Source organism: Panthera pardus, unplaced genomic scaffold (genome assembly GCF_024362965.1).
Source record: "Panthera pardus isolate Hobbes unplaced genomic scaffold, ASM2436296v1 HiC_scaffold_16, whole genome shotgun sequence".
Classification (NCBI taxonomy): Eukaryota; Metazoa; Chordata; class Mammalia; order Carnivora; family Felidae; genus Panthera; species Panthera pardus.
In genome coordinates this window covers 77,811,921-77,839,041 of record NW_026526721.1, presented here as the reverse complement: position 1 = coordinate 77,839,041, position 27,121 = coordinate 77,811,921, and the positions used below count along the sequence as shown (strand labels likewise).

General features: G+C 39.6%; 1 protein-coding gene across 4 annotated transcripts in view; it reads left to right on the top strand.

Annotated features, from left to right (window-relative positions):
* The window catches only part of TPRG1 (tumor protein p63 regulated 1), a 215,501-nt gene that overhangs the window by 178,314 nt on the left and 10,066 nt on the right, over positions 1–27,121 (top strand). For all 4 annotated transcript variants that reach the window (XM_053903544.1, XM_019463493.2, XM_019463492.2 and 1 more), the window contains exon 5: positions 22,791–22,944. In XM_053903544.1, coding sequence (XP_053759519.1) covers positions 22,791–22,944 — 154 coding nt within the window. The remainder of the gene's footprint in view (positions 1–22,790; positions 22,945–27,121) is intronic.

Sequence of the window (27,121 nt, the reverse complement as noted above, 5' to 3'; positions counted from 1 at the left end):
TCTGGTGAGGCCTTTCCTTGTCATTTCAGAGAGAGAATCTTCCTATATCTCACTGTCTGGAACGGTGTCCCTACCCTAAGTAGAGAAATCAAGTATTTTAGCTTTTTTCATTTCTGTATGAGAATGGCAAAGGAAAAGAAGGTTGTAGATGGTTAGCTACTTCAACGGAATTTGATGCAAAGAGCAGGCAAAAGTACCTGCTACGTAGCCCAGGGTTTAGCTCTACCTCCTCTCAACTATTTTCTCTTTCCAGTTTGAACGTAGTGCATTTGAGAGAGCGACTGTGTCTCATGGTTTTTCTGTGGCCTTCAAAACACGCTGCACATATAGTCTCTATCTGTGTGCAGATGTGACTATGGACTTTAATTTGGTCTGAGAATCTTCATTTCCACAAAACAAGGCTCAGCTCCAACTCCTATTAATTGCCATCTTTTCTGACTCCAATAGCATTATTTGTACAACTGCATGTCCTAACAGTTCCACAATTCCATTGTAAACACGTGCTGGTTACCCTGGGCCTTAACTTTCCTGATGAGCGGCTAACACAGACTGTCTTCATAGTCAGGGCTCATTGAATCCCTGATAAAGGAATCCACATGTCATTGAATGCTCTACCTCAGAAGTCTGTCAGAGGGTCAGTTGTTTACTATTTATTGGTAATATTTAATTTGTCTGCATATTTTCTAGAATTCAAATGGAAGTAATTGGTATAATTCCCCTGTAAATACTACTGTACACTTATGATCCTCCAAAAGGAGCAAGATTATAAACTTCACTGAGAGCTATTAGAAAGCTTGTTTTAGGTTGTAATCTGAAAATGTGATGATGGTAGACTTTGGATATGAGCACAAATGAGAGGGGAAGTAGAAGCCAATGGATTAGAGGAGAAAAGACACAAGAAATACTCGATAGCCCCAAGCAGTTCGAAGGGCATTGTGATTTTTTTTTTTCAGGAAAGTGCCTATACTATCGGAGCAATTTGCTCTGGCCACTGATATTCTAGAGAAGAAGTACTCAGAAGTCCTGGTGTTGCTTTACTGTTCTAAGTGCTATGGACATCACAATATCTGTTGGTACAGATGTTAGCATGGTTGAGGATGCTAAGTTAATGTTGCCCAGAAAACTCACTGGGCTTTTGTAATGACTATTTAAATACTTAATAGCTATTGTGTATTCAAATATTTAATGACTATTTACAATTTTCAACAAAAAGACAGCTCTTGAAGCATAACTCAAATGCATTCATCTTTGTATGTTTTCCCCCCAATTTAAGGTATGATAACTTTATCTTCCTTCCTTCCTTCCTTCCTTCCTTCCTTCCTTCCTTCCTTCCTTCCTTCCTTCCTTCTTAAATGTTTATTTATTTTTGAGATAAAGAGAAAGCACACACATGGACAAGAGGCAGAGAGAGAGAGGGAGACAGAGGATTTGAAGCAGGCTCTATACTAATAGCAGAGAGCCTGACGCCGGGCTCCAACTCACAAACCCTCAGATCATGACCTGAGCTGAAGTCCGATGCTTAACTGAGCCACCCAGGTGCCCTGGTAAGATACATTTTTAAAGGAAAAAATCTCTTAGGTGACAGTGTGGGAAAAGATTTAGAGGACTAAGTCCACAATGGTAGGACTTTATCAACCAGTGTTATAATCATGGAAATGAGCATTTTGATTTTTAATAGAAAGCTTATATCAAAAATAGCAAGAGAAGAGAGAATGTATATGTGTGTGTACACATTCAAAATTTAGCCAAAAAAATAAAATTCTCAAAATTTTTTGAATTTAGACCAATAAGGTAGCTGCTTCACTTTTTTTTTTTTTGTTAATAATATATTGTCTGTAACCAGCAGATGCTGCTATTTATGAAAAACTGATACAGCAAAGTTTATATATTCTGTTTAGTTCTTTCTGGAATCTATAGTGAGATTGCAGTGCGAAGTAAGAGCAAGCTCCAGAGGTCAATATATATTGCAGGAGGAAAGGAATGGCTCATATAGCATATAGCACCAGTATAAAAAGTTTTATACTACTCACTGTTTACTTTTGGGGTGATGCACTTATTTTTATAAAGGGCAAGCCCAATCAATCCCATGCTCCTAAGTCCCTAGTAACTGAAACACAGAATCTACCTTTTTTTTAAGTTTATTTATTTTTAGTATTCTCTACACCCCATGTGGGGCTTGAACTCCTAACCCCAAGACCAAGAGTCCTGTGCTCTTCCGACTGAGCCAGCCAGGTACCCACAGAGTCAGCTTTTTAAAGGACCCTGTGGCTTCTGTATTCCATCTCTTGTTTCCTGTGCCAACCTTGGACTTCTCCAATGTCCCCTTCATTGTTTTTCTCTTCCCACCTCAGCCTGGTTGGGGGCCCTCTTAGGTCTAACCCTAGGCAGAGGAAATCATTTGGAGCCAAATTGCACTTTGAAAACTCTTAAAGAGGCTTCATGTTCATATAGGAGGCAATTCACCTTCTGCAAGGGCAGCTTGCTGCAGGGAAGAAAGGAATTACTCAGCTGTTGCTACATGTATCCTCAAGCCACTGATTGGGCACCTAATATTTTGAATTTGGAAAATGACCAGCTTCAGATGGTCTTGCAAAAACGTCCAGCTTATTATGAGGTGGCTGAGTTTATGGGTGCTTGTATCTGTGTGTGAGTAGGTTTTTTTTTTCTTTTCCGATTCCAAGCATTTATGGAAAAGTCTCTCCTGTGTCACTCACTAATGTTCAGGGGGAGTTTAAGACTGAAAATAGGCTGAAAATAGCTGATTGAAACTTTAGCAAGTCTGGGGGCCCAGTGGTGGGAAGCACTCCACACCTGCATTTCTTCCCCTTGGCTGTCTCCACCTGTATGCCCCACAGGCATCTCAAACTCAACACATCATCTTCCCCCTATCTCATGCTTCCCCAACAAACCCGCTTCTCTTCTGTAGGCCTTTATTTATGAAGATGGCCTCATTATCGTCCCAATTATCCAGGTTTCACAAATCAGTCATCTCTGACTCTTTCTTATTTTCCTCCAAATCTAACCAGGTTGTCAAATTCTGTCAAGTCTATCTTTGCCACAGTTCTCAAACCTAACCCCTTCCATTTCTACTGTCATGATGTTACTTTGGGTCTTTATTACCTCTCATTTCGATGATTAGGGTGGTTTCGAGTGCACTTTAATGGGGTGGTTAAGAGCCTGGACTCTCCAGACTTGTGCTGGTTTAGTTGAGGTTCAGGCACTTGCTGACTATATTCTCTTCAGAATGTCTCTTACATTCTCTTTCCTTTGGTTTCTTTATCTGTAAAATGGAGATGATGATAGTTTGCCCTTCATAGGATTATGAAGATTAGTTGAGACTATTTATCTTAAGTGTCTGATACAGCACTAAATAAATATTGAGTACTATGAGGTTATTAGATCTTCCTGCCTCCAGTGTCCACCAGTCCTCACATTCATCCAATTTAACACTATGGGATTATCTTCTTAAAGTATCACTTTGATCAATTCATCTCTGTGCTCAAAATTCCACTAGTGATGCCCCCTTATCTCCTTATGCTTCACAAACTGGTATCCAGAAAATCTCAAGTAATGGAGTTGTGCTAGGACCTTTGAGAGGCCACAGCCTTATCTACCTAAAGTCTAAACTGTGTCCAGTGTTAAGTGGCTTGGATTTTAAAATATTTTTTATTAAAGTCAATCCATATAAATGAAATACAGTAGGAAACATAGTTACATCATGGTAAGGATAAAGCAAGAATTTGCAAATGAATTGGGTCTTTAAAGCAAGTGGCCTTGGCCCTACAGTGGTAGTAGGGATATTCCACTGGCAGAGTATGAGAAGAAGTAACAAACAGCTTCATATCTTGGCTTATAAGACTTTTGCAATATGGTCCCAACCTACTTTTCTAGCCTGTCCATTTCTAGATTTGCTTTATGTAATTCAGAACCTCATCAAATCAGACATATCAGTGTTTGCCATATGTGTCCCTTCATTCTACTGCCAGTGAATGAATTCACATGGTTTCTTCCTCTTGAATTGCTTTAAAGCATCCAACCACTGCCCCTCTCGTGCATACTGTGTGTACTTTCCTTTGCTCTAAATTCATCCATATTTAAAGTGCAAGTCTTCGGGATGATGAATTAATAGAGCTGATGAGGTAAAGAGAAGTGTTCAAGATGAAAGTTTCTTCCATGGTGTACCCTAACACAGAAAGCTGTCTTCAGCCCTGTTAGGGATCAGTAAAATGGATATTGTTTGTCATCAACAAAATCAGAAATTCAGGGGGAGCATTTATCAGAGAGCCATTGGATCTCTTTGGAAGGAACAAGATTTTGTTAAGGAAAAATCTCTGAATGGTTCCAGGGCAGAGAGGCTTGGCTGTGTTTGACGGTAAACTGTTGTAGATGAAGAAGAGGCTTGGGATGAGACCATTCTGGAGAACCTCTGCAGATATCTTTTAAGTTACATAGGCCAAAACTAAAGTAAATTCCCTCTCAAAATAGGGATCATAGGTACTGACTTTGGGTTATTTAAGAGCTAACTGAATGGGGAAGCTTTCTGTGACTACGTGCCTGAATACAGAGACAGTGGCAGTTTAGTTAAAAACAAAAACAAAAACAAAAAATAACCTAGGCAGACCAAGTTCTAGACCAAACCTGACCTCTGCAAATTTTGTGAACTTGGCAAATTGACTTTCTGGGTCATAATTTCATCATCTAACAAAATAGAAACTAATAAGGATATATGAATCAAATGAGGTTATCGGTTTATATGTAAAAACACTTTGTAAATTTTAATGGAGCTACCTTATCTGTGAAACAGAGATAATATGTCTCCATGTTGGGTTATTCTGAGCATTAAATGAGAAAGCCATGCAAATCACTTACAAAATGTTGAAAATAGAAGGTCAAAGGGAATAATTATTAGCCATCATTATCATCATCATCATCATCATCATCATCATCATCATTATTACTGTTTGTATTCTACGCCTTTGAAAATGTATGATTTTTCTTATGGTAGCATTTTGATTATGGTTTTGCCACTAATTTACGGTTTAGGGTTATAAAGGGATAGTATCATGATTTCCTTTACCCCTTGGCGAAATCTTTATTTCAGAAGTTGGGTCCTTAATTATTAGACATTTTGGCAGTTAACTTTCATTTGCATAGTGCTTTGTTTATTTCAAAGTGCTTTCATAAATATTTATGTCATTAACTCCTGACAACAATCCTGATAATTAAGGAGAGTAAGAGTGATAAACACCCTTGGGAAATGGACAGACTGAAGCTGGGGGCATTGTTTTTTGTCCATAGTCACACAACAAGCTTAAGGGAAATACAGTGGACCCCTCTGGCTGCTGTTTCAGCGATCTCCCAGAGCTCTGGCCGGACCTGTGCTTATCCATGGCTGCCATTTTAGGTGAGCTTCTAGGGGACAGGTACTAACAATACAGATGCCTTCTAATTCTCCGGACACCAGCGGCATTCAAGCATGGAGTAGGACTTGATGACCACTTCTCCCACTCAACTTTTTAAAAACTTGAAAATATTTTTCCTGTTTTTTCTTGATGATCCTGAAGATGACAAGAAGTTGTAATTTGTTTGAAAGCTTTTGCAGCATCGGTGTAGGAGCTCCAGAAAGGGAGTTAAAACGTTCGCAGTTGCAGGATTTACAACAGAATATTAAGAGTGATTATCTCTGGGTGGTGAGATTAAATGTAATTTTCCTAATTTTTTTCTTTTTTTTTTTTTTGCTTATCCATACTTGCTACCTTTTTTTTTCTCCCCATTAAATTTTATGTAAAAATAGCAATTAAATTAGGTTGGCAACAGTGCCACACTTTGGAACTAGTAGGTTTCCTTGACTTGCTACCTGGGTAATCTTGGAAAACCTCCTTCACCTCCTTGTTTCTCAATTTCCCTTCTATGAAGGAAGATTCACCTCCCTGTTTCTCAGTTTCTATGAGATAAGAATAATGACAATCATAACAATACACGACTCACAGGGTCGTGGAGAGATTAAAAATAACATAATGTAAGGATCTTGGCATGTGATTGGTGATCAGTTAATGTATGTCTACCACCACCTGTATCTCTCCTTCCCTCCTCTTCAAACTTATAATAGTTACAGGCTAGGAAAAGAATTTAAGTGGTAACCCTAAATTCTATATGGAATTAAACATACTCTTTTGCAAAAACAGCCAAGCGACAGCTTTAGGGTGTGAATTATCCTAAGTCTTCATTCTTTCCCACACGTCCTTTGGTAATGGGCTCTTGCCAGACATGGCAGTTAAATGCCACATGGCAATGAGCAAAGAAACCTGGCCAGATTATCATGGAAGGGAAATCAGGGAGCATCGTTTGTAAAGACATCCTTAACCGTGAGGAAACAGATGAGAGCAACCTGTACTGTGTGGAGTATTCGGCTGCCTTCCAGACGGGCCAGAATTCAGGGATCTCAGGGCCCCGTGTCTCACTTGTATTGGCCCTTGTTCAGATCACTGTGCCTAATAAGAACCTGCAGCCTCCATTTCAGAGCTTTGGCTTGGTTTAGGCAGCTCTCTAATTGGTTTATTTCATTCGTTAGGAATTTCTTTTCTTTAAAGTTGGCGACTTGAAGCCAGATTGTGAGGAGAGATTCCATGCCACCCGTATCTGTTTTGTTATTCCCTGGGTTATAAATGAGGTGATGTGGGGGTTCCTCTGACAGTGACCTTAGCTTAGCTCCCAATTTCCAAAGAGTTGGAGGCCTGGTCTGTTTGGACGGGAGGACCTCACCTTGCACCTCCACCTTCCCAAACTGGGAAGGGCTGTGGTGGCAACATGCCTGCGGGGGGGGGGGGCAGCCACTTTCTTCTTTCCTGCCTCACTTAACACTGCGGGCTTCCTGATCAGGGGTGTGGATAAGTAAAGAGCTCTTTCACCCCTGGAGAGGGTTTGGCAGAGTTTCTGGAAAGTGGGGAAAGATGTGGCAGGAAAGGGAGCAAAGAAACGTCAAGAATGGCATTCCTACACCACAGACTCTTCAAATTCAGCTGGCCCAGGAGTGAACCTCTCTCCCTTTCATACCTGTAGTGACTGCTCTGGGCAAGGGCATCACTGTCTGCTCACTTACACGGGATGCAAACCTCAGGGCCGTAGAATGGTTGTGAAAAGGGTACACTGAACAGTTTTTCAAGGATATTTTCAACCGGAGCTCCAGATTCTGTTATCTTTAACCTTGAATTCTACCTCATTCTCCTCTGTATTCTTCTTGGCACTGCCCTGCTCCAGATCTCATGATTTCTCCACATTGAGGCTCCTAACTGGTCTCCTTTACATTATACCAACTCCAAAGTCATTCTACCCTTAAAGTTCTGACCATTTAATCTTTATAAATCAAAGTCATGGTCAAGTTCCTATCTCTCCCCCTATTAGAAGCTTTCTTGGGGCACCCGGGTGGCTCAATCAGTTGAACATTTGAGTCTTGATTTTGGCTCAGGTCATGATCTCATGGTTCATGAGTTTGAGCCCCACGTCAAGTTCTGCACTGATAGCACAGAGCCTGCTTGGGATTTTCTCTCTCTCCCCATCTGGCCCTCCCCCGCTTGTGTCCTCTCTCTCTCTCAAAATAAATAAATATATTTTTTAAAGCTTTCCTCAGCCTGCAGTTGCTTACAGGATAATGTCTTACAGGATAAAGATGAACTCCTCTGCTGAGTTTTCACTGTCTTCTATTAACTGACTCCAATCTATCTGTCCAACCCCTTGGTTAACTTCTCGAGTACAGTAGGTTTAAGTTACCTTGGAACATTCAACAGTCTCTGTACATGCTTTTACAGTTTCTCAGAATACTATATAAAGTTCTCAGAATAAGAGATAACTGGGTGTATAAAACAATGTGAATGTCTCCTTATAAGTTTACCTTTCCCACCAGATGGTTCTGTCCATGGGGGACTGATCAGTGATTTTTGAAGACTGGAGTTTAAGTTTACGGAGAATGATAAAAGTGAAGATTTGGGATCCAGTGTTCAGACACTGTGTTACCTCTCCAGTGATATGTAAGATCCTATAGGTGGGAAGAAAGAGAAAAAGTAAAGGAAGAGAAAAAAAGCTATTTCTTGGAACCGATTCTAAATTATGTAATAGCCGGATTGAAAGCATAATGTCACAATATGATATTGTAAAATTTGTGTTTGGGCCCACTTGGCTTCTTAGGTGTAGGAGAATGAGCAAAGGCAGAGTGGAATGATAAACTAACATTGCTGAGATGCTCTGTATCCTGCAAGACTTTTGTGAAGAGTCTGGCTGGAAAAAACATACTACCAGCCACTTCCTTCCTCTTCGGAGAGACGGAGAGTGGCCTGTGTACCGTAGGAGGGAGTACATAGGGCTTGAGGTCAAACAAGCCAAAGAGAATATTTCACTACTTTTAGGTAGGCTTTTTGAATAGTCTGAATTGCAATTTTTTCAGAAATACAGACAATAATATCTGTTCTGTAAGATGGCCATAAGATGTGCAGATGAGGAGTATAAAGGGTCTGATTGATAAATAGCAGCTAGGTTTCTTATTGTACCATACCAAGACTTAACCAGAGAGAGCCTACTGTGTGCAAACTATGTGCTTCTCTACTATATCCCTAATTGCTCAACACATACACAGGTGGTGGTGAGAAAATTTCTCTCTCATTCTAGAGCAGGAAGGAACTGGTTAAAGACTTTAAGCTCACAGACAACACTCAGTGGTTACCTGGCCTAGGGTAAGAAGTAGAAAAACTCCAATACTTCCCCACATTTCATGCCTTTGCATTATGTCCTTCTATTTGGAACATCCTTCCTCTGCGTCTTTGGGGCTAGAACTGACGAGCTGTCAGCACAGAGCTTGATGTGGGGCTGCAACTCATGAACTGTGAGATCATGACCTGAGCCAAAGTCAGATGCTCAACCAGCTGAGCCACCCAGGTGCCCCATTCTCCGGGTCTTTGAATATTCACTTCTTATTATCTTTGCATGTTCTTATTGCCACCTCTTTCAGGATTCACTGATCCTTAAGTCAGTTGTGAAAACTTCCTGTCTGTAATGATAGCTTCTCTTTTCATGGTTTTCTCCTTTCTTAGGACAATTATGTCCTTTCTAGTAGACTTTGAGCAACATGCATGCAAAGGAATCTCCTTGTTTATCATCGATGAATGCTGCCTGGGGCAGTGTTTTGAGCATAGTTTCACTGAGTACACATTTATTGAATGAATAACATTGCCACTAAGGTAAATTTCAATACTTTACATCTTTAAAATGATATTGTCTCTGTGGCTTTAAACCAGAATTCCTTTTTGTTTATATTCAATAAGGTAATAAACTCTATGGGGCATCACTCAAATTGCAAAAAAAAAAAAAAAAAAAAAAAAAAAAGTCTGCTCTCTTTGACCTTTAAATTATTATGAAGAAGCTGCTTTGGTATTCTGAGACTCGTTTCTTCTCAGCTCTCTGAAGAAATATGTGGGGATATGGTAGAAGAAAGCTGTCATACTCAAAAGCATCTTTGGGGAATTGTTTGTGCATTCAAATTTTAATTTCAAAGATCAGAATTTCCCAAGGGTGCATGCTGCTGTAGTATGATGCATGATGCAAGATTAATTAAAGACCATGCTCAGATTTTGTCTTTGTGGCTCTTACAGCCATTTGGATAATGCTTATAATGCAAAAAGAATTAACTTTTCCAGGTACTGAAATGTCCTATCACTTCCTAATTATGTTGTGGAAAGATGATTTATTCGGTTTCATTTTTAAACAATTTTTTTTCTTCATTTTTTAAACACTTAAGCCATTTCTTAAGCTTTGGCCAAGGAAGGCTATCTCTCTCTCTCTCTCTCTCTCTCTCTCTCTCTCCATCCATCTGTCCATCAATTTCTTTATTATCTATTTGGGCTCTACCTCCCTTAATTCTAAAATAGGAATTCTAATTCTAAAATGGAAATACATTTTATGATGAGCTGGTGATTTAATGCCTGTCCTACCAGGATATAACACATTAAATTCCTTTTGCTTTTGCCTTGAGCATTTAGCCTAAATAAGTCATCGGGAGGATTTGTTTGTTCTGCCTTTTAGTTTCTGATCAAAAGCTTCCTTATGAAAGATCAGGTGCCAAAGGTGGAAATTAACTATGAGCTGTATTTTCCATGTCTACTTTCTCCAAAGTCAGTTTAAAAAATCAACTCTTCATAATGTATTTTAGCAATAACAGGTGTGAAAAAGACTTAGAAATTAGAAACTGTATTTGATGGTGAACTCCAGGTGAGTCAGCAGTGTGGTAAGTTACCTGCACAGCTAATGTTGTTGTTGGCTAAATTCACTGATGTACAGCTTCTGGAAGGAAGGAAGGAGTTGTCATGATATATTCCACAGTGACTGGGTCACTCTTGGTGTATTGTCTTCCTTTCTTGGCTACATACTTTAATTACAACATTGAAAAACTGGAACATATTCAGGAGAGGGTGACCTGGCTGGTCAGGGAATTTTTACTTTGTCAGATGGTCAAATGAGGAATGGCTGAAGCAACTAGGTGTCTGTTGTTATTGTTTCTCTCTGTCTTTGTCTCTGTCTCTCTCTCTCGTGAGCAGGAGAGAGCAAACAGAGAGAGAATCTTAAGCAGACTTCATACTCAGTGTGGAGCCAGACTCAGGGCTTGATCCCATGACCCTGGGATTCCATGACCCTATGGTCTGAGCTGAAATCAAGGTCTGACACTCAACCAGCTGATCACTCCCCCCACCCCACCCCCAGGTACCCCATTAGTCTGTTTCTTAATGAAAAATAATTTTTTGAGAACTTTTATGTTGTAATTCCATTATATGATAGGAAAACTATCTTAATTGCAGGCTTTGGATTTTGCCTTTAACCATAGATCATTGACAGAACCCTCTTCTCTTAGATTCTTGCCTTGCAATCAAATAAAAACCACTAGGCCTTCCCCTAGTGAATCATGACTCCTGCCTTAGTCCAACACCATAGACAGCCCTCTTTTGATCCTTATCTTGCTCTGACCATTCCCACAGGCTAAGGAGCCCCCAGGAACATGGGGATATGCCTACCCACAGCATGTGCCCCTCCCCACTGAGCTACTTGTTACTGGGACCAGTGACATCAAGATCACCTAGGAGCTTGTTACAAGTACAGGATCCAGAACCTTAGAAACCACCCCACGAACTGAATCAGAATCTGTGTTTTAACAGAGTCCCCAAGTGATTCAAGCACACATTGAAGTTTGCCAAGCATTGTTTGAGGCCATGCTTTGGGTACCTGAGACCCTAGAATTCCTGGCCTAAATGGCCCTGCATTTGCTTCCAGGGCCTGTCCTTCCCAGGGCATGCCCTGCTGCCAGTGGACATATACTTAAGCCTGAAGGGTGACCGAGAGTGACCATTTAGGAAGTCGGTCTGGGGTGGAACTTAGAGATATGGGCTGGTTGTTCTCACTCATGTATGCAAAGCTGCCACATTGAGGTACTAGATGCCAGGATTGAAAAATAAGAGTGGGGATCCCAGGTCTCTATCTGTATTGTTGCTCTGGGCCTGGGTGGAAAAGTAAAGCTCTGTGGTAGAAGTAAATCTTAAGTGAAAACAAAGTCATAAAAAACGAAGCTCATATGTATGCAAAGTAATACAACTGCAACGTGAAGATTAAGCACACACACACACACACACACCCCTAGCTCCTGTATCCCAAAGCAAGTATACGTGGTGGAATGTAGGTAAATCAGTTCTATTTCATGAAATGTCTGGAATTATTAACTTTGTACATAGCTTATTATGTTATCCCATGTTCCTTCTTTGTCCCTCTTTCTCACCCCACCCCCAAGTGTATGATTTGGCAGTTTTTGGTGGATGCAAAAGGAACTAGCAAGAGTGCAAGAGAATTCGGAATTTTTTTGTCTTCTGATTTACTTTTCAGAGCTCTGCAAAAAGCGTGCTCGAAGCCTCTGATGAGAGGTTCCATGCACACTGCATCCAGCCCTATGATAGTTCTGCTGAGTAGGTATCTGTATCTTCATTGCAAAAGAGAAAACAGACTATGAGGGCCGATGTGCTTTTCCCAAGGCACCTAGTAAATGAAGGCCCTACATTCAAACCCAGGTGCATCGTCTAAAGTCCATGACTTGTTTATTTTATCAAAGTACCTCATAAATCATACGGGCATTTTTGTTGTCTGAATGTGACCTGTTATGGAGCATAATCACTTTGGGCAGGGGTGGAGGGGGGCACCACTGAACACACAGTTCTTGCTGAACTGTTTGAATGGCTCATGTTGACCGTAACCAAGAGAGAAAGTGATGCTGATTGTGAACTATGTCTGTGTATGGAAGTTAGAGATTGATATATTTAAAATTTTTTTAATGTTTATTTATTTTTGAGAGAGAGAGAGAGAGAGAGAGAGAGAGAGAGAGAGAGAGAGAGAGAGACGGCATGAATGGGGGAGGGGCTGAGAGAGAGATAGGGAGACACAGAATCCAAAGGAGGCTCCAGGCTCTGAGCTGTCAGCACAAAGCCCGATGTGGGGCTCGAACTCACGAACCGCGAGAACATGACCTGACCTGAAGTCATATGCTTAACCGACTGAACCACTCAGGCACCCCTGAGTTTTTCATTTGTTTCCATTTTTTCATTTTCATAAATTTTTCATTTATTGCCTACATAACCTACTATATGGAATACCACAAATAAACTTCCCCATGAAATGTTTCTTTAAGCATAAAGGGGAAAATAAATAAGTATATCACACATAATCTCTTGAAATTTGTTCCATTTCAAATTCTTCCAAAGTGGAGAAAGCAAAATGTTTGCCGCCTCGAGGAGCAGGATCAAGGGGAAGTGTTAGGGAGAAGATTCGAGTTTCTTTTGTCAGTCAGAGCTCTCTGTGCCTGTTGCCTTTCTGGGAAGCCAGCCCCGGCTATTTCCCAAAGGCCCCTGAGAGCTGGGCCACAAGTCTGTGGAAACTGGTCTCTCTAGTTGTCTGTGTATTTATTATAGACAATCTACTCTCGATCTCCCTTGAGAGAAAAATGTTTTTCTTAGAAGCCTTTTTTTTTTTTAACTTAGCTACTCTGTGCCTGTTGAAACTTGGTTTTTTGGGGTGCTCAAAAGTAACTTCCTTTTAAGAGAGAAGACCAAAACTTACACAAACCTGAGGCTAAGGCGATTTGCCAAATATCCCAATTTATAATAGAGGGAGTTTCCTCAGAATTGCTTCCTTTATAATGTGGCGTTTTCCTTGGTAGCTTTGCAAGAGTTGCCCTCCCTTCTCTATACACGGAAGCCTCTTGGCATGGAAGGGCCTCGGTATAGACCTGGCCTGCCAACCTCTGCGACACGGTGCTTTCAGGGCACGATTGTAGACACCCTGCCACCAAAGGTACAGCCCCTTCTGTCCTGGGCATTTCTCTGAAATATGCCATTTTATGTACACCTCCCTTAAACAAACAGAAAACAGTTTAAGAGCTCAGTTTTAAGTGATACAATTCAGAAATGTAGGTTAATGAAAGACAAAAGCAGCAGCCTGATCAATCTGGTCTGAGGGAATATTTTCTGTTTGATGTATACTTTTTACAGTAAAGACCGTGGGTTTACTTATTTAAAAAAATGAACATTACTGGAAGATCTCATGGGAGGAACATATATGATGTAGGCATGGACCCCATTCTTGGACAGCTCACAGTTCATTTGATGATATGAGGCAAATATACAGGATAATTTCATTTTGGGAAAATGATCACAAATGCTGAGAGCTCAGCTAGTTGAATTGTTTGGATGGATCATTGAGGACTTGTGGCTTTGAGTTTTGGAAATGAGTGCTGGAGCTGTAGTGCAAAAGCCTTGAATGACAGGCTGGGCAAGGGTTTCTGGGTTTTAAAAGTAACAGGAAGCCCTTTTAGTTTTCTGAACTCTTTGAATCAGCATGGTGGTGAAAGGTAGAAGGTAGATTATTTCAGGTGAGGAGAAACTACAAATAAAAATGTAAGCTCTATAATGATTGTCTTTACTCAGGCTCACAAGGGGAACACACAGCTGGTCGGTGTAAATGTTTGTTTTTGTCTCTGCCCTGTACATCCACAGGGTTCCATGGAATTATGGGGGGCTGTGGAACCAGAGAGATCTGAATGTGAACCCTAGTTCTACCACTTACTACTTGATGGCTTTAGACCTCTCTGTGAAACAGAGATAATAAGCCAAACTTGTGAGTTTGTGTAAGGACTGAAATGTAGAGGTCTCAGCCTGCTGCTGCTACTAATTATTCTGGGCTCTGGTTGTGATGGATGGCAACATCTTAAATATGTAGTTCTTCATTTCCATGTAAAAATAATACATGCTCATTCCAGAAAGTAAGAAGCTTAAAAGAAGGAAAATAATCCTGTGGTGGCAACAATGTTAATATTCTAGTGTGTTTCTTTCCATCCGTTTTCTGGAAAGGAACAGGCTTACTGTTGTCCTTGAGACCGCTCCTGATTTGCTTTGCTGTTTACAAGAGGAAGAACACAAGCTAGACCAGACAGGTCCTCACTGCCTTTCTCTTCCATCACTATACACACAGTCCTGCTTCACACCTTTACTCTGAGTACTTCTAGGAATAGGCAGACCCTACCAGCTATGTCACTGAATGTCCTCTATGTCAGTCCACGCTCTGACCTCCTAAACATGTCCTGAATGAATGAAGCCTTCTTTGGTTCAACCTTCAGCTCTAAGGGGTTGTTCCTGCCTCTGAGTCCTCATTACAATTTTATCTAGAGCATTTTCTCTAGACTCTATTGAGAAATACTAGCAGGGATTTGCTGATGATGTTGCTACTCAGAGTGATTGTTATGTATTGTGAGAGTTATATTCTAAACAGTTTGAAGGAGAAATCAGAATTTAAGGCTCCTTGTACAGAATATGACAGTGCTAGCCTAGCAGAGTATGAACTTAAGGATGGCAAAATTTCATGTCCTCTCCATTGGTGGATAGGTGATGGTCATTATTGATTCTGGGATCTGATTTATTTCATTCTAACAGATAATAGGACTCCAAATGGACTTTCTCAAACATGAGCCATTTAGATGCCCATATAAAAGTTATTCACCATCAACCTTATTGGATTAACTGTCCACTTAAATGTCATCTGTGACACCAAAGCTTTTGCTATAAATTTCCCTTACAGGAAAGGGCAGGGGAAAGAGCATTGTTTTGTTTAATTATTTGTCCATGACTCCCAAAGTAAGGCATCCTGGGTTCCCTGTCAATAGAAGTTTAGAAAAAGCAAATTAGAAGACGAGCTGCTAGAGTCAGGAATGTTGATAGCAGAAAAAATGACAGCCTGACAATGAGGGAAGAGACAGCCAGTATACGAACTAAAAAACTTGGCAGTTAAGGGTCTTTTAGAGCTTGGGTAAATAGCCTTACTCTTCATGTACAACAGTTGGCTTTCATATAGGATAGGAAAATATTAGGATTGAGTGTAACTTTTTAGACTTTTTAGACTTCATTCTTAATTTTAGTAAAATTAGGGGATCAAGGACATAAAATATAAATTATTAGTAATATATCCCTTTTAGGTCTTAAAATTCGGTTTGTGATGACTTTTATTTTTTTAATGTTTATTTTTGAGAGAGCGAGAGAGTGAGTGCACGCGCATAAGCAGGGGAGGGGCAGAGAGAGAGAGAGGGAGACACAGAATCTGAAGAAGGCTCCAGGCTCTGAGCTATCTGCACAGAGCTGGACATGGGGCTCGATCTGATGAACTGTGAGATCATGACCTGAGCTGAAGTTGGATGCTTAACAGAGTGAGCCACCCAGGCGCCCCTGGGATGACTTTTATTAAGCTATAAAGGAATTCATTATTTTTAATATAATCTGTTTGAAAAATTAAGTATGTAAGTTTTAGAATGATTTCTATCCAGAGGTGCCTGGGTGGCTCAGTTGGCTGTGTGTCCAGCTTCAGCTCGGGTCATGGTTTTGCAGTTCACAAGTTCGAGACCCGCATGCAGCTCTCTGCTGTCATCATGGAGTAGCAGAGAGCCTGCTTGAGATCCTCTGTCCCCTTCTCTCTCTGCCCCTTCCTGCTTGCACTGTCTCTCAAAAATAAATAAATGTTAAAAAATAGAATGATTTCTATCCAAATAATCCATTCATACCAGTTCTAGAAAATAAAATATCTTTGTATGTTATTTTACACACACACACACACACACACACACACACACACACACACACACACACAGAGTGAGTCCCAGAATCTTAGGTTGTACCTTTGGTTTGGACCTTAGTCTTCTTCACCTCGGCCCTGAACATGGCCCACCTCTCGGACAAACACATTTATGTTCCCAAGCAAATTGGGGTTCCTGGGTGGCTCAATTGGTTAAGCATCTGGCTTCGGCTCAGGTCATGATCTCACAGTTTGTGAGTTCGAGCCCTGCGTTGGGCTTTGTGCTGACAGCTCAGAACCTGCAGGCTTCTTCAGATTCTGTGTCTCCTTCTCTCTCTGCCCCTTCCCTGCTCACGCTCTGTCTCTCTATCTCAAAAATAAATAAACATTAAAAAAAAAGTTTTCCAACCAAATAAACATTTCTTTTAAGGACTTTCATCCTGGGAGATTCCATAGCCTTTTTCTGTAGTCCTTTTTATAAGTATTCATCCTACTTTCTCTGGGTTCTGCTTTTGGTTTAACTCTAGGTCTTTTATACTGTAATTTAAAATCCTTTCTTCTTCTAGGAGAAGAAAGATGGGGTCTCAGCAGCCATTTGAGAATTTCTCCATCACTCATTTATCCTTTGGCTTTTTGTCCAACTGGTATAATACAAATTATTTTGGTTCTTTTTTTTTCAGCATAGATATTAATTTATTGGGGGCAGAAAAGGAGATTAAAGATGACCTAATTCAACTACCTGGTTTTGTATATGGTCCTCTGGATCCCAGAGCGAAGAAATGGTTCAAATTATCCAGCAAGTTAGTGGTAGATTTAGCCTTTGGACCCAGGCCTCCTATCTGTCATCCAAGGTTTTTACTACTGTACCACATTGCCCCAGAATTTTCTCTTTAGGGACAATGCTGCTCTGTTTTATTTTATCACTTACTTCTTCCTCAAGTAATGAAACCCACAGAATTTCTTGGTTACTTATGCCAGTAAATGGTTAATCTCACTGAGCCCAAGGCCCTGGAAACTTCTGGGAGGGAGCCAGGTGAGCAAAGAGAGCAGATAAAGGCACCACCTGCCTATGGGTTAGAACAGCCTGGGGACACAGAGAGAATGTAAACACATTCTGCAAATCTTATTGTCTGACACTGTGCCAGCGTCTTTTGGGTTCTTGTCATGGAAAATATTTCGTCTGAGGTCATTCAATAAGCAGAAAGGAGCATTGAATACCCTCCAGGGTGCCAACTCAGTGCCCCCCCCCCCCCTTTTGTCCAGATTAAATAAGCAAGGGACTAACATTTCATGGTTCTAGAAGGCCCGCCTTTCAACAATACAGGCTGTAAGGTAGAGAGAAAGGAGACATTAAGAAAATATATTGTGTTGTTCTGAACAGCTCTCTCCCCCTGGCGGCCTGCCCTCCTCCCCCGCGCGGCCTCCCTCTGTTTGCTCACCCATACTTACAAGCACACGCCCTGAGTTTAGAGCAAGAGTTAATGTCTGTGCTTCCTCATAAATCTCGGTTTGGTGCCTCAAGCTATGTTTTTAATTCTGTGGTGGAACTTTGAGATTTGAGATGAGTAGAAAGGAGGGGCAGCTGGTGGAGGTAATAATGGAAGCTGCCATTTCTGCTTCTGGAGACTTGCATCCTCATTCATGTCTCCTATCAGGTGGTTTAAAGCCTTAGCTCAGCATCTTTGAGGGCCAGGATGGGAGACAAGTGGGAAGTCATGAGAAAGAATACCTATGTTGTGCTATGGCTGCGTTGTGCTATGCAGAAGGTTGCACGGCTTCTCTCTGAAGGAAGTAGAATGTGTGGAATGAGCAAATTAACCAAAACTGGTGACTGGTTGGCATAATTATCTGGTTCAGCTGAAAATTACTTCAAAGAGAGGTGTATTTCCTGTCAAAAATAATGTATTGTCTTCCTAAACTTGTTGTTGAAGAAAGTTTTTCCTCCATTCAGTTTGGAGCTCCTCTTTTTGGTGTTGCTCAAACATTTATTTTTCATGATTGATCCTTTGGTCCTTGGATGATAGTTTCTTCTGTATAAACCTCATTTCTTCAAGATGCCTTTGCTTTTTGTGGTGTAGAAGGCAAATCTGTTTGGCTGCTCTGATGGTTTAAAGTAGTAATTGCTTAAGTTTCCACCCTGGCAACAACCATATTTGACTCAAATTCTGAGTCTGAGTCACTGAGTAGAACCCATAATTAACAAGACTAAGGGAAGAACTCTGATCTTTGAAAATTCTGGTCTTTGGTTTATATATCTATAAAATGAAGGAATTGGAACCACATCTCTTAAAGGGCCTTCCAACTCAAGACAGTCTAGGATCCTAAAAATCTCCAGCTGTTATAAACCCTCTTCTTCCACCAAGTTCTTAGGAGTCCTTATGGAGAATCTCCTTTACTTCTAGAACTTTCTAGGAGGTTTTTTGATTTAGCAGAAGTGAAGGGGACATTGATCTTCTTGCTTCTATTACTGTGGGAATGGAGGGCAGAACAAACTGGTTTCCTTGAGGGGAGAAAAAGGGGAACAAAATAAATTGTAATAGGTAAACTTCTAATTCTATAATGAGGCTTGCGGTTTTCTATTTGTACCTGTTTGAGGTGTGCGAAAGAGATGATAGTAAAATAGGCCCAGAGATGATCAGCCCATGGGCTTCCAGAATTCAGAGACTGAGTCTTATTCATTTCTCTACCTGTGACAACACACTGCACAGAGAATATGTTGATTAAATACTGGAATTGAAGATAGACATCTTAGGACTGTTTCAGGGAATCACCTGTGAGGTGATTTAAAAGATTGTTCTTAACCTATTAGAAAACTTGTGCAGAGCTATGCTGATTCAGTCTGAAGAAAAAAGAGCTGTAGGGGTGTTTTAAGCTAAATGAAAGTCTCTCTGATGGATTTAAATAGGAAATTATATACACCGAAACATGATAAAGCGGAAGCCAAACACAAAAGTTTTCTGCGACTCAGAATCAGGCGGGGGAGGAGGGATCAATAGGTGAAGAAAACTGTAGAAGATTCCAACACCTTCTCTGTGCTAGGTATTTGCTTTTCTTGTTTTGTCTATGCAGGGATCATGGTATTTTTCCTCCCCTTTGTAATTCTGTTCTTCCAGTGGTTTGTTGACTTGGTGATCTGATTAAGCCTGGTCATATTCTTTATCTTATTTCCTGTTAGCTTCATTTATTTCTACCAAAGAAGTTGAAAAACTGTTGTAATAGTTAAAAAAAATTAAAAATATAAAGTTTCTATCAGGACAAGTAAGCATTATAATGCACACTAGGAACTCAACATTTGATAGCTGCTACTATGCCTTACAGCATACAAAACACTTGCTCATCCATTATCCTCTTTTTCCTCGTGAAATGGTTATTACCCAAAGATCAGAAAGGTGCTGTGAAATGCCCAAAGCTAAGGTTTCCACTCAGTATGATTTGGAGAAGAAAGCTACCAAATTGTCCTTTGCTTAATAATTTGGTGTTGGCATTATTTACCTAGGACTGTACCCCCACTTTGATTAACTTGACCATAGTGCTTAGTGAGAAAGATCAGTCTTCTTACCCTGATGACCTAACTTCTTTGTAATTTCCCTCTTCACTTCCAGGGCTACCTTATTTTCCTACAATCTCATAATTGATAATATCGAGCTTATATAAAAATCTACAGTTCCTTTTGAGACTGAGATTTCATTTCTGACCTTTAGCTAAGATCTCTAGACGGGCTTTTTGCCCACAGATGATGATGGTCTTCTTAGGGCAACTCTTTCAACTCTGTGTCGATTGGAAGTAAGGCTCTGTTGTGGAATAGCAGGACCATAACTTGGAATGTACTTTGTAGTGAGAGTCCAGAATGGTGAAAAGACCCCTAAATGAAGTCTTGGGAGACTAAGGCTCTCACCAGCTCACCTCTGTGTGTAGTGATGCTTTGGGAAAACCCTATTCCTTCTGTGTGCCAGTTTTCTCATCTCCAGAAAGACAGCACTGGGCTTTAGGTTCCAGGAGCCCTTCTAGCTCTCACGTTCTATAGTTTATAAACATTAAAATGTTATTCCATCATATGGTGGCTGATTTGGCTTTTACATGTTTGCGAAGGATCACAATAGGTGCTAAAGTTCCCTAGGAGTGATGGGACAATGCTTGGTATAGTCTTTGCAGCAGAAGGTGTGGTCAGGGGGCTAATTTGATGCCTCTAAACTACAAAAGCCATAACCAGAGGCTTCTTTTATATACTGTATGTCCTTGACTGAATGCATGTTAGTAGTGTCATGACCACAGCCATCTATGTCACTTACACAGTTACCGAGGTCCTGAGATGTCACATGGAGACATGTTAAAGAACATGTGGTGAAATGGATTCAGAAAATGAAATGAGCTTGTCCATAGCGCCACAGCATTAAGTGTCAGAAGCAAGACTCTAATGCAAGACTATCTGACATCCTATTTTTTTGCATTTTTCACTTCACCGTTACCTCCCACAACATCTTGCATGGTGAGCATAAGTAACTAATGAAGCACTCCTGGTCATAAAGGCACCTGCGTTCTCCACAATTGTCCTAATGACACGGGATGGAAGAGGAGATGGTAGGTTTTCATAATCCTATGGTACTAAGGTCTTTGCCGAGAATACCTTTTTACCTTTGGAGAGACTTTTTAGTTGTAGATTTATCTTCTTAGGTATCACCATTGGAGCTCAGGAGAGAAAGTTGGCTGAACTTGTATATTTAGAAGTATGCTACATCTCTGAGAAATGTCATTGCCATGCTCAAATTGACTGGTTATTTAGAAATAGGGTCCCTCTTGAATTTCATGGTCAAACTTCATTTGAGGCTTCCCTAAGGTAAAATAATATAAAGTGTACTTCTTAGAGAAGCTATCTTGGCAGCTTTTCATCGCCTTTGGATGAAAGCAAAATTGCACCCAGCACATAAATTGACATATGAAGTAGTAAATGATTCCATTGTGCAAGTTGTCTTAATGGACTAAAGCCAGAATGCTCCATTAACCAGCATGCATAGAATAGTAATTGAGCTTAGAGTTTATTACCAGGCCAGGAAAAGAGAGAGAGAAAGAAAGAAAGAAAGAGAGAGAGAGAGAGAGAGAGAGAGAGACAGAGAGAAAGAGAGAGAGAAAGAAAGGAAAGAGAAAGAAAGAGAAAGAAAAAGAAAGAAAGGAAGGAAGGAAGAAAGAAAAAGAAAGAAAGAAAAGGAGGGAGGGAGAGAGAAAGAGAAGAAAGAAAGAAAGAAAGAAAGAAAGAAAAGAAAGAAAAGAAATGAAACAGAAGGAACATATTGGGGGGATGATAAATGTCAGAATAACAACTGGGAAGGTGAGAGGTTAGAAAGAGAACTTTAGAGGTATATACAATATGTTTCTTTTCCACTTGTTTTTCTTTGTGGGTAAAGGATTAAGTACAAAAAAGGTTGGGTGTCAGCTTTCAAACATAATGATAAAAAATCTGAGAACAGAGCAGTAGAATGTGCCAGGTTCTTTTCTTACTTTCATTTTAGAAGAAGAATCTCAGAGATCAGCCAACCGGGAAGAAGGGTGGCATATGCATATGTGTGAGATTGTGTTTATACACATATCTACTTGGATAAACACACAGAAGCCACAATAGCATTCCCAAAGGAATTCCTTAATACAGGAAGTAACAGCTTTATGCAGGCACCACAATTAAGCTCTGGGTTTTCATTCTAGATCCCAGGATTTAATTTCTAGAAGAAATGAGAGCTCTGTGATGTTCCATGGGGCTGTTTAGAATTACAGGCAACTTAGTTTTAAAGCTCATTGAATGCAAAGCACCTGAGCTTGGCTTAACCTCCAGGGATCTCTTTGCATTCAGAGATGTCTAAAACCACAAACCATAAATTCTGATGGGCACATGTAAAAGAAGAGACCACAGGAATTACAGTTTTGTTATTCAATGTGGCCACACTCTACTGCCACGACTTCCCTCCCATCATTCCCAAGCTTCCTCTTGCTTTGCACTTGGATTTACCAGATATCCAGGCCTGGGCTATACCCGATAGTGTGGGAAAAGGCAGACACAATTTCTTTACGAGCTATGGTATGTATGTTGCTGCAATTTAGCTGGATTGAATGTGTACAGATAATAGAGAACCATGAGATATAAAAGCTGTGGCCACAGGCATTTTTTGAATTGGTCATTATCGCTCTTAAGGATCATCTATACACTACTATTCTTGAAGTCCCAGATCTTTTCTTGTGTTAACTGCTTTGTGGAAAATGAAGGTGCTGTCATTTCTCTTCTCCTTGAAACTGCCTGCCACCTTGACACATCCACTTCCTGACCCACCACCTTGACTCTTCCCTTTCCCTTTTTCTTCTAACCCTTACCATCAGAATATTGGCATGAGAGCAATATCCATGTTTCCATCCCTGGCCCCAGTCCTCAGCACCAGAGTCACATTTCCAAGTAGACATTTCCACATAGGATTCTCAATGACACCTTGAACTCATCATGTTTGAAACCAAATTTATCCTTTTATTCTTACCTCCCGAGTTTCTGGAACAATCAGTTAGTAGGCAAGTCACTCAGCATCATTATAAATCTGACTGAGACATCACGTGACTTTCCCATCCTTTTCTTTTTGTTTTCATCTAGTGCACATGGCTAATCTAAGGAAACTTGTTTCTTGTAGGAGACAAGGAGAAGGCCTTAGGATCTACTGGGGGAGTCTGGAACAGCAGTCCCTCTTATCTCGCTGGAACCCATGGTCCACTGAGGTGCCTTACGCGACCTTCACTGAGCACCCTATGAAGTACACCAGTGAGAAGTTCCTCGAAATTTGTAAGGTAGGCAGTTTGAGCCTCATTAGACTAGCTTTGATGGTGAAGTTATCTGCTTCTAAAATATGTACTACTCAAAAAAAAAGAAAAGTTAAGATACAGCCTGGGTTTATACAGATACAAATTTTAAAAGGTTTATAGGAATTTTTTAGTAAACAGTGGAGCTGTTTTATATATAAATATGTGTATAATATTTATGTTAATCATATTGTGATGTTTCCACCTTGCTAATTTCTTATAAAAAATTATAGTGTAATATTATTTAAAAATGGCAATACTTGTGTCTGTTTTTTGCCATACGTATAAATTTCTGTATGGGTACTTATAATTTTCTGTATGTAATTAAATTCTAATTATTTCATTCAAAAGAAAGAGTGTGGGTGGGATAGCGTGAAATATGAAGTCAGATATGGCTCTTGGTTATGTTTGTTACTTTTCTTTCTGGGGCCTTGGTAGTCTTATCTCTAAAATGGACATAATCAACACTGCCCTTCCTCCTAACTTCATTGGACCATTGTAAGGTTAAATTGAATATTGTGAATGTAAATGGTCCATAAACAGTAAAGCAATTAAGAGTATTTTTATGTCTTTCAATCTCATCTCCCCAAATAGATTTTATCAGTGACAGGGAAAGTCCTTCTACTATTTTTTTTTTTTTTTTTTCATCTCCCCTAGGGAAACATAGGCAGTGCTATGATACTAGGTAGGCAGGCAGTGCTAGGATACTAGGTAGGCAGGAAGTAAAATGGTTGGAGCTGTAGATGCAGAGAAAGATTAAACTTTATATTTTCAACACATATACACACAGGAGTGTGTGTATAGGCCTAGAAATTCTTGCCTTCTCTGTCCTTTCTATGTTTACCTTTATATGCTGTCATTTACTTCCAAATATCATAACTCTCTGTTTCTTATAAATTCAAAAGATAACAATATATACCTAAAATCTTTCTGTGGTTGGATGGCATGCATTGCAGTGGCTGCATGATTTTAAACACACTATTCATGAAAATATGTATATGTATAAAAATATTTTTAATTGGTAAGTCTCCTATTTTAAAAATGATTTGAGGCAAAACGTGACTAGAAGATAAATGGAGTCTTAATTTCACCTAATGTATACTTGAAGTTGGATTAAATCCCTTCTGCTATCAGAAAGGACAGTGGTCTTCTCAAGATTTATGTAAACATCCTCAGGGGCTTATGGTCTCAAGGTTTACTTACCTCTGGCTCGAGGCTATTGCAGGCACTAAATTAGTTCATTGTATGGATCTTGTGATAGCCCAATTTTATAATGCTGCAGCCCAGGGTCCAACTTCAGCCCCTAGCCTGACTCTACCACCCAAAAGCAACAAAAGAGAACAAAATGAAAACCAATGACAATAATACAACACTTACACAAAGGCATTGATGTGAGAGTAGACTCCATGAGGCCTTTGAGGAGATGGAGTGAGAATTTTTTAAATCATGATAATGGGCCCAAATTTCACATGGAATATCAGCTCTCTCTGTTTGTAAAAGACCTTATTAATAATAATGCATTATTAATGCATTGCTTTATAATCCTCTCTCTGCTCCTCTGGATCCTGTCGTGCTCCTCCCCAAATATTTTGTCTCCCTCCCCTCCTCCTCCTCCTCCTCCTTCTCCTTCTTCACAGTTCAGAGTATTTTATCTGTTTGTGTGTGTGTGTGTGTGTGTTTCTTTCAGACACCTGGTAATAGAACTCAAAATGCTTGACAATGTATTTTTTCTAAAGCCATTTCCCTCCTCTAAAGGAAGTCTTGTTTTTGCCATTAAAATAACATATATTTTTGCATTAATAGTAATTGTATCATATTGTAAGGTAAAATAAATACCAAGTGACTTGGTTATTACACCCATCACTTCCTGAGCCAAGTCCCCTCTTCCTTATACTTGATGCATTAAGTACTTATTCCCTGAGTGTCCTTGGCTGGAAGATATTCAGAGTAAGGGATTAAAGAACAAATTCTATTAGCTACAGAGAAATGGCACTGCATTACTCTTAATTCTTGATGGTACTTTGTTTTATTCTGATACATATAAATACAACCAAATAAATTTATTTGTTTATTTAGGTATGTATGTATGTATGTATGTATGTATTTATTTATTTATTTTTATTATTATTATTCTTTTTTACATTTATTTTTGAGAGACAGAGAGAGACAGAGTGTGAGCAGGGGAGGGGTAGAGAGAAAAGGAGACACAGAATCCGAAGCAGGGTCCAGGCTCTGAGCTGTCAGCACAGAGCCCAACAAGGGGCTCGAACCCACGAACTGTGAGATCATGACCTGGGCAGAAATTGGATGCTTAACCGACTGAGCCACCCAGGTGCCCCAATACAATCAAATAATTTTAAAAGGAAGATAAGAAATAAAATGTTGAAAGGAGGATAGAATCATTATTCCCCCAAAACCATGACTGTGGTTAATAGAACATAGAATTAATTAATGTAGAAAGGTAAAAGGAAAACTCAGTGTTTGTACTGCTCTTGTTGGATGGGAGTAAAAATATCTTGCGTGCGTGTGTGCATATGTGTGTGTGTGTGTCACAACAAGTGTGGATGTGAGCATAATGAATGCTTGTTCAGTTGGTTAGTGATTTTAAGTCAATAAAACTGTTTTGTGGATCTGTTAAGTATATTTCCTTCATGGCTTTTCTCCTTAAACTATTTTTCCAAAGCTTTCCCCCCCCCCCCCCCACCCCGGCAACAGTCTGGCCAAACTATTTGGCCAAATAGTTTGCCAAACTATTTCTTATTAAAGGCCACCCCAAGTCCCAACTCTTTCTGAAAACAAGTGATCTCCATCTGTGATGTGAGATGATGAGTACTCTGATCCATTTCTTTGAGTCTTAATTTCTCTTTTGTTGTTCGGTTTTATGTCACAATATTATTTGTGTTTATGATATTTTCCAAAATTGGCTTTGATTAATACTCAGTTATATTAATTTAAAAGAATAAATAAGAAGAAAGACAATTCTGTGGATATAGAATTCCTTTTATATGGGTATTTTGGCATAACATAAGATTTTAAAAGGATGATACAAAACTAGTTTTTCCATTTCCCTTATAAATGAAATGGGAAAAAAGTAGAAAATATGGGGAAAATGCATAACTAAATCAAATACCTGAAGCAATTTAATTCAGTTTAGCAAATCTATTATGGTATAGGAAAATAAATCCTGTAGAGCTGGGTTACACATAGTAAAAATTTCCAAATTATTTACAATCTGATGCCATAACTTATTTTTAAAAATATACTTAAAATCCAAATTTGTTCTGACTCAGAGTCTTTTCTTATAAAGCACCTGGAATCTCTTTATTCAACAAATATCTTCTGACACCTACAAAGTAGAGGTTTATTGTTCAGGATACAAACATAAATGAGATAAAATTTATGTCTTTGTGGAAGGCACTGTTGAATAGAGGAATAGATAAAAATGCAAAGATTTTAAAATGAGCACTAAATTGACTAAATCAGAAGTTAAATCCAATGAAGAGATGTGGAGGCACATGAAGGTACAAGGAGTGTTCTTAGACACAGAGTAATTTATTGTAGCTGGAGTTTAATCTTACATATTCCCCTTCATGATCATAATGACTGAAATAATAGGTATAAGGGCTTAAGGGCAGTAGGAATGGAGAGAAGATAAAGATATGTTGAGATACTCAAGATACAGGATTAATGGGAGCAGGTAATTTACAGGATATAGTAGGTGGAGGAGAAAAAGATGTTGAAGATGGTGTGGTTTTTGGCTTGGGAAGATGGTGACTCCATTGATTTGAGTGGGGAAAACTGAAAGAAGAATAGGTTTGGACATGTTGGTTTGACATGTCCATGGAACATGAGATTGGGTTAGTTGTCAGGCAGTTAGAAATTTAGGTCTGAAGCTCAGGAGAGAAAGCTTAGCTGCTGATAGAGGTTTCAGACCATACACCTTTGGATCAAAGCTGAGTCATGGGATTGGTTGGTCAGGCACGTACCATAGGAAAGAGTATTAATAAACACATTAATTGCATTCAAATTCAAATTCGTATTATCTTCAAGTCTCCTAAAGTAATCTAAAAATTACTATCAAATTTATGCAATACAGTATCAAAATACATTATTTTTTCCTTTTATTCTTCTCACTAACTCTATAGCACTTTACGTCTGGCAAATA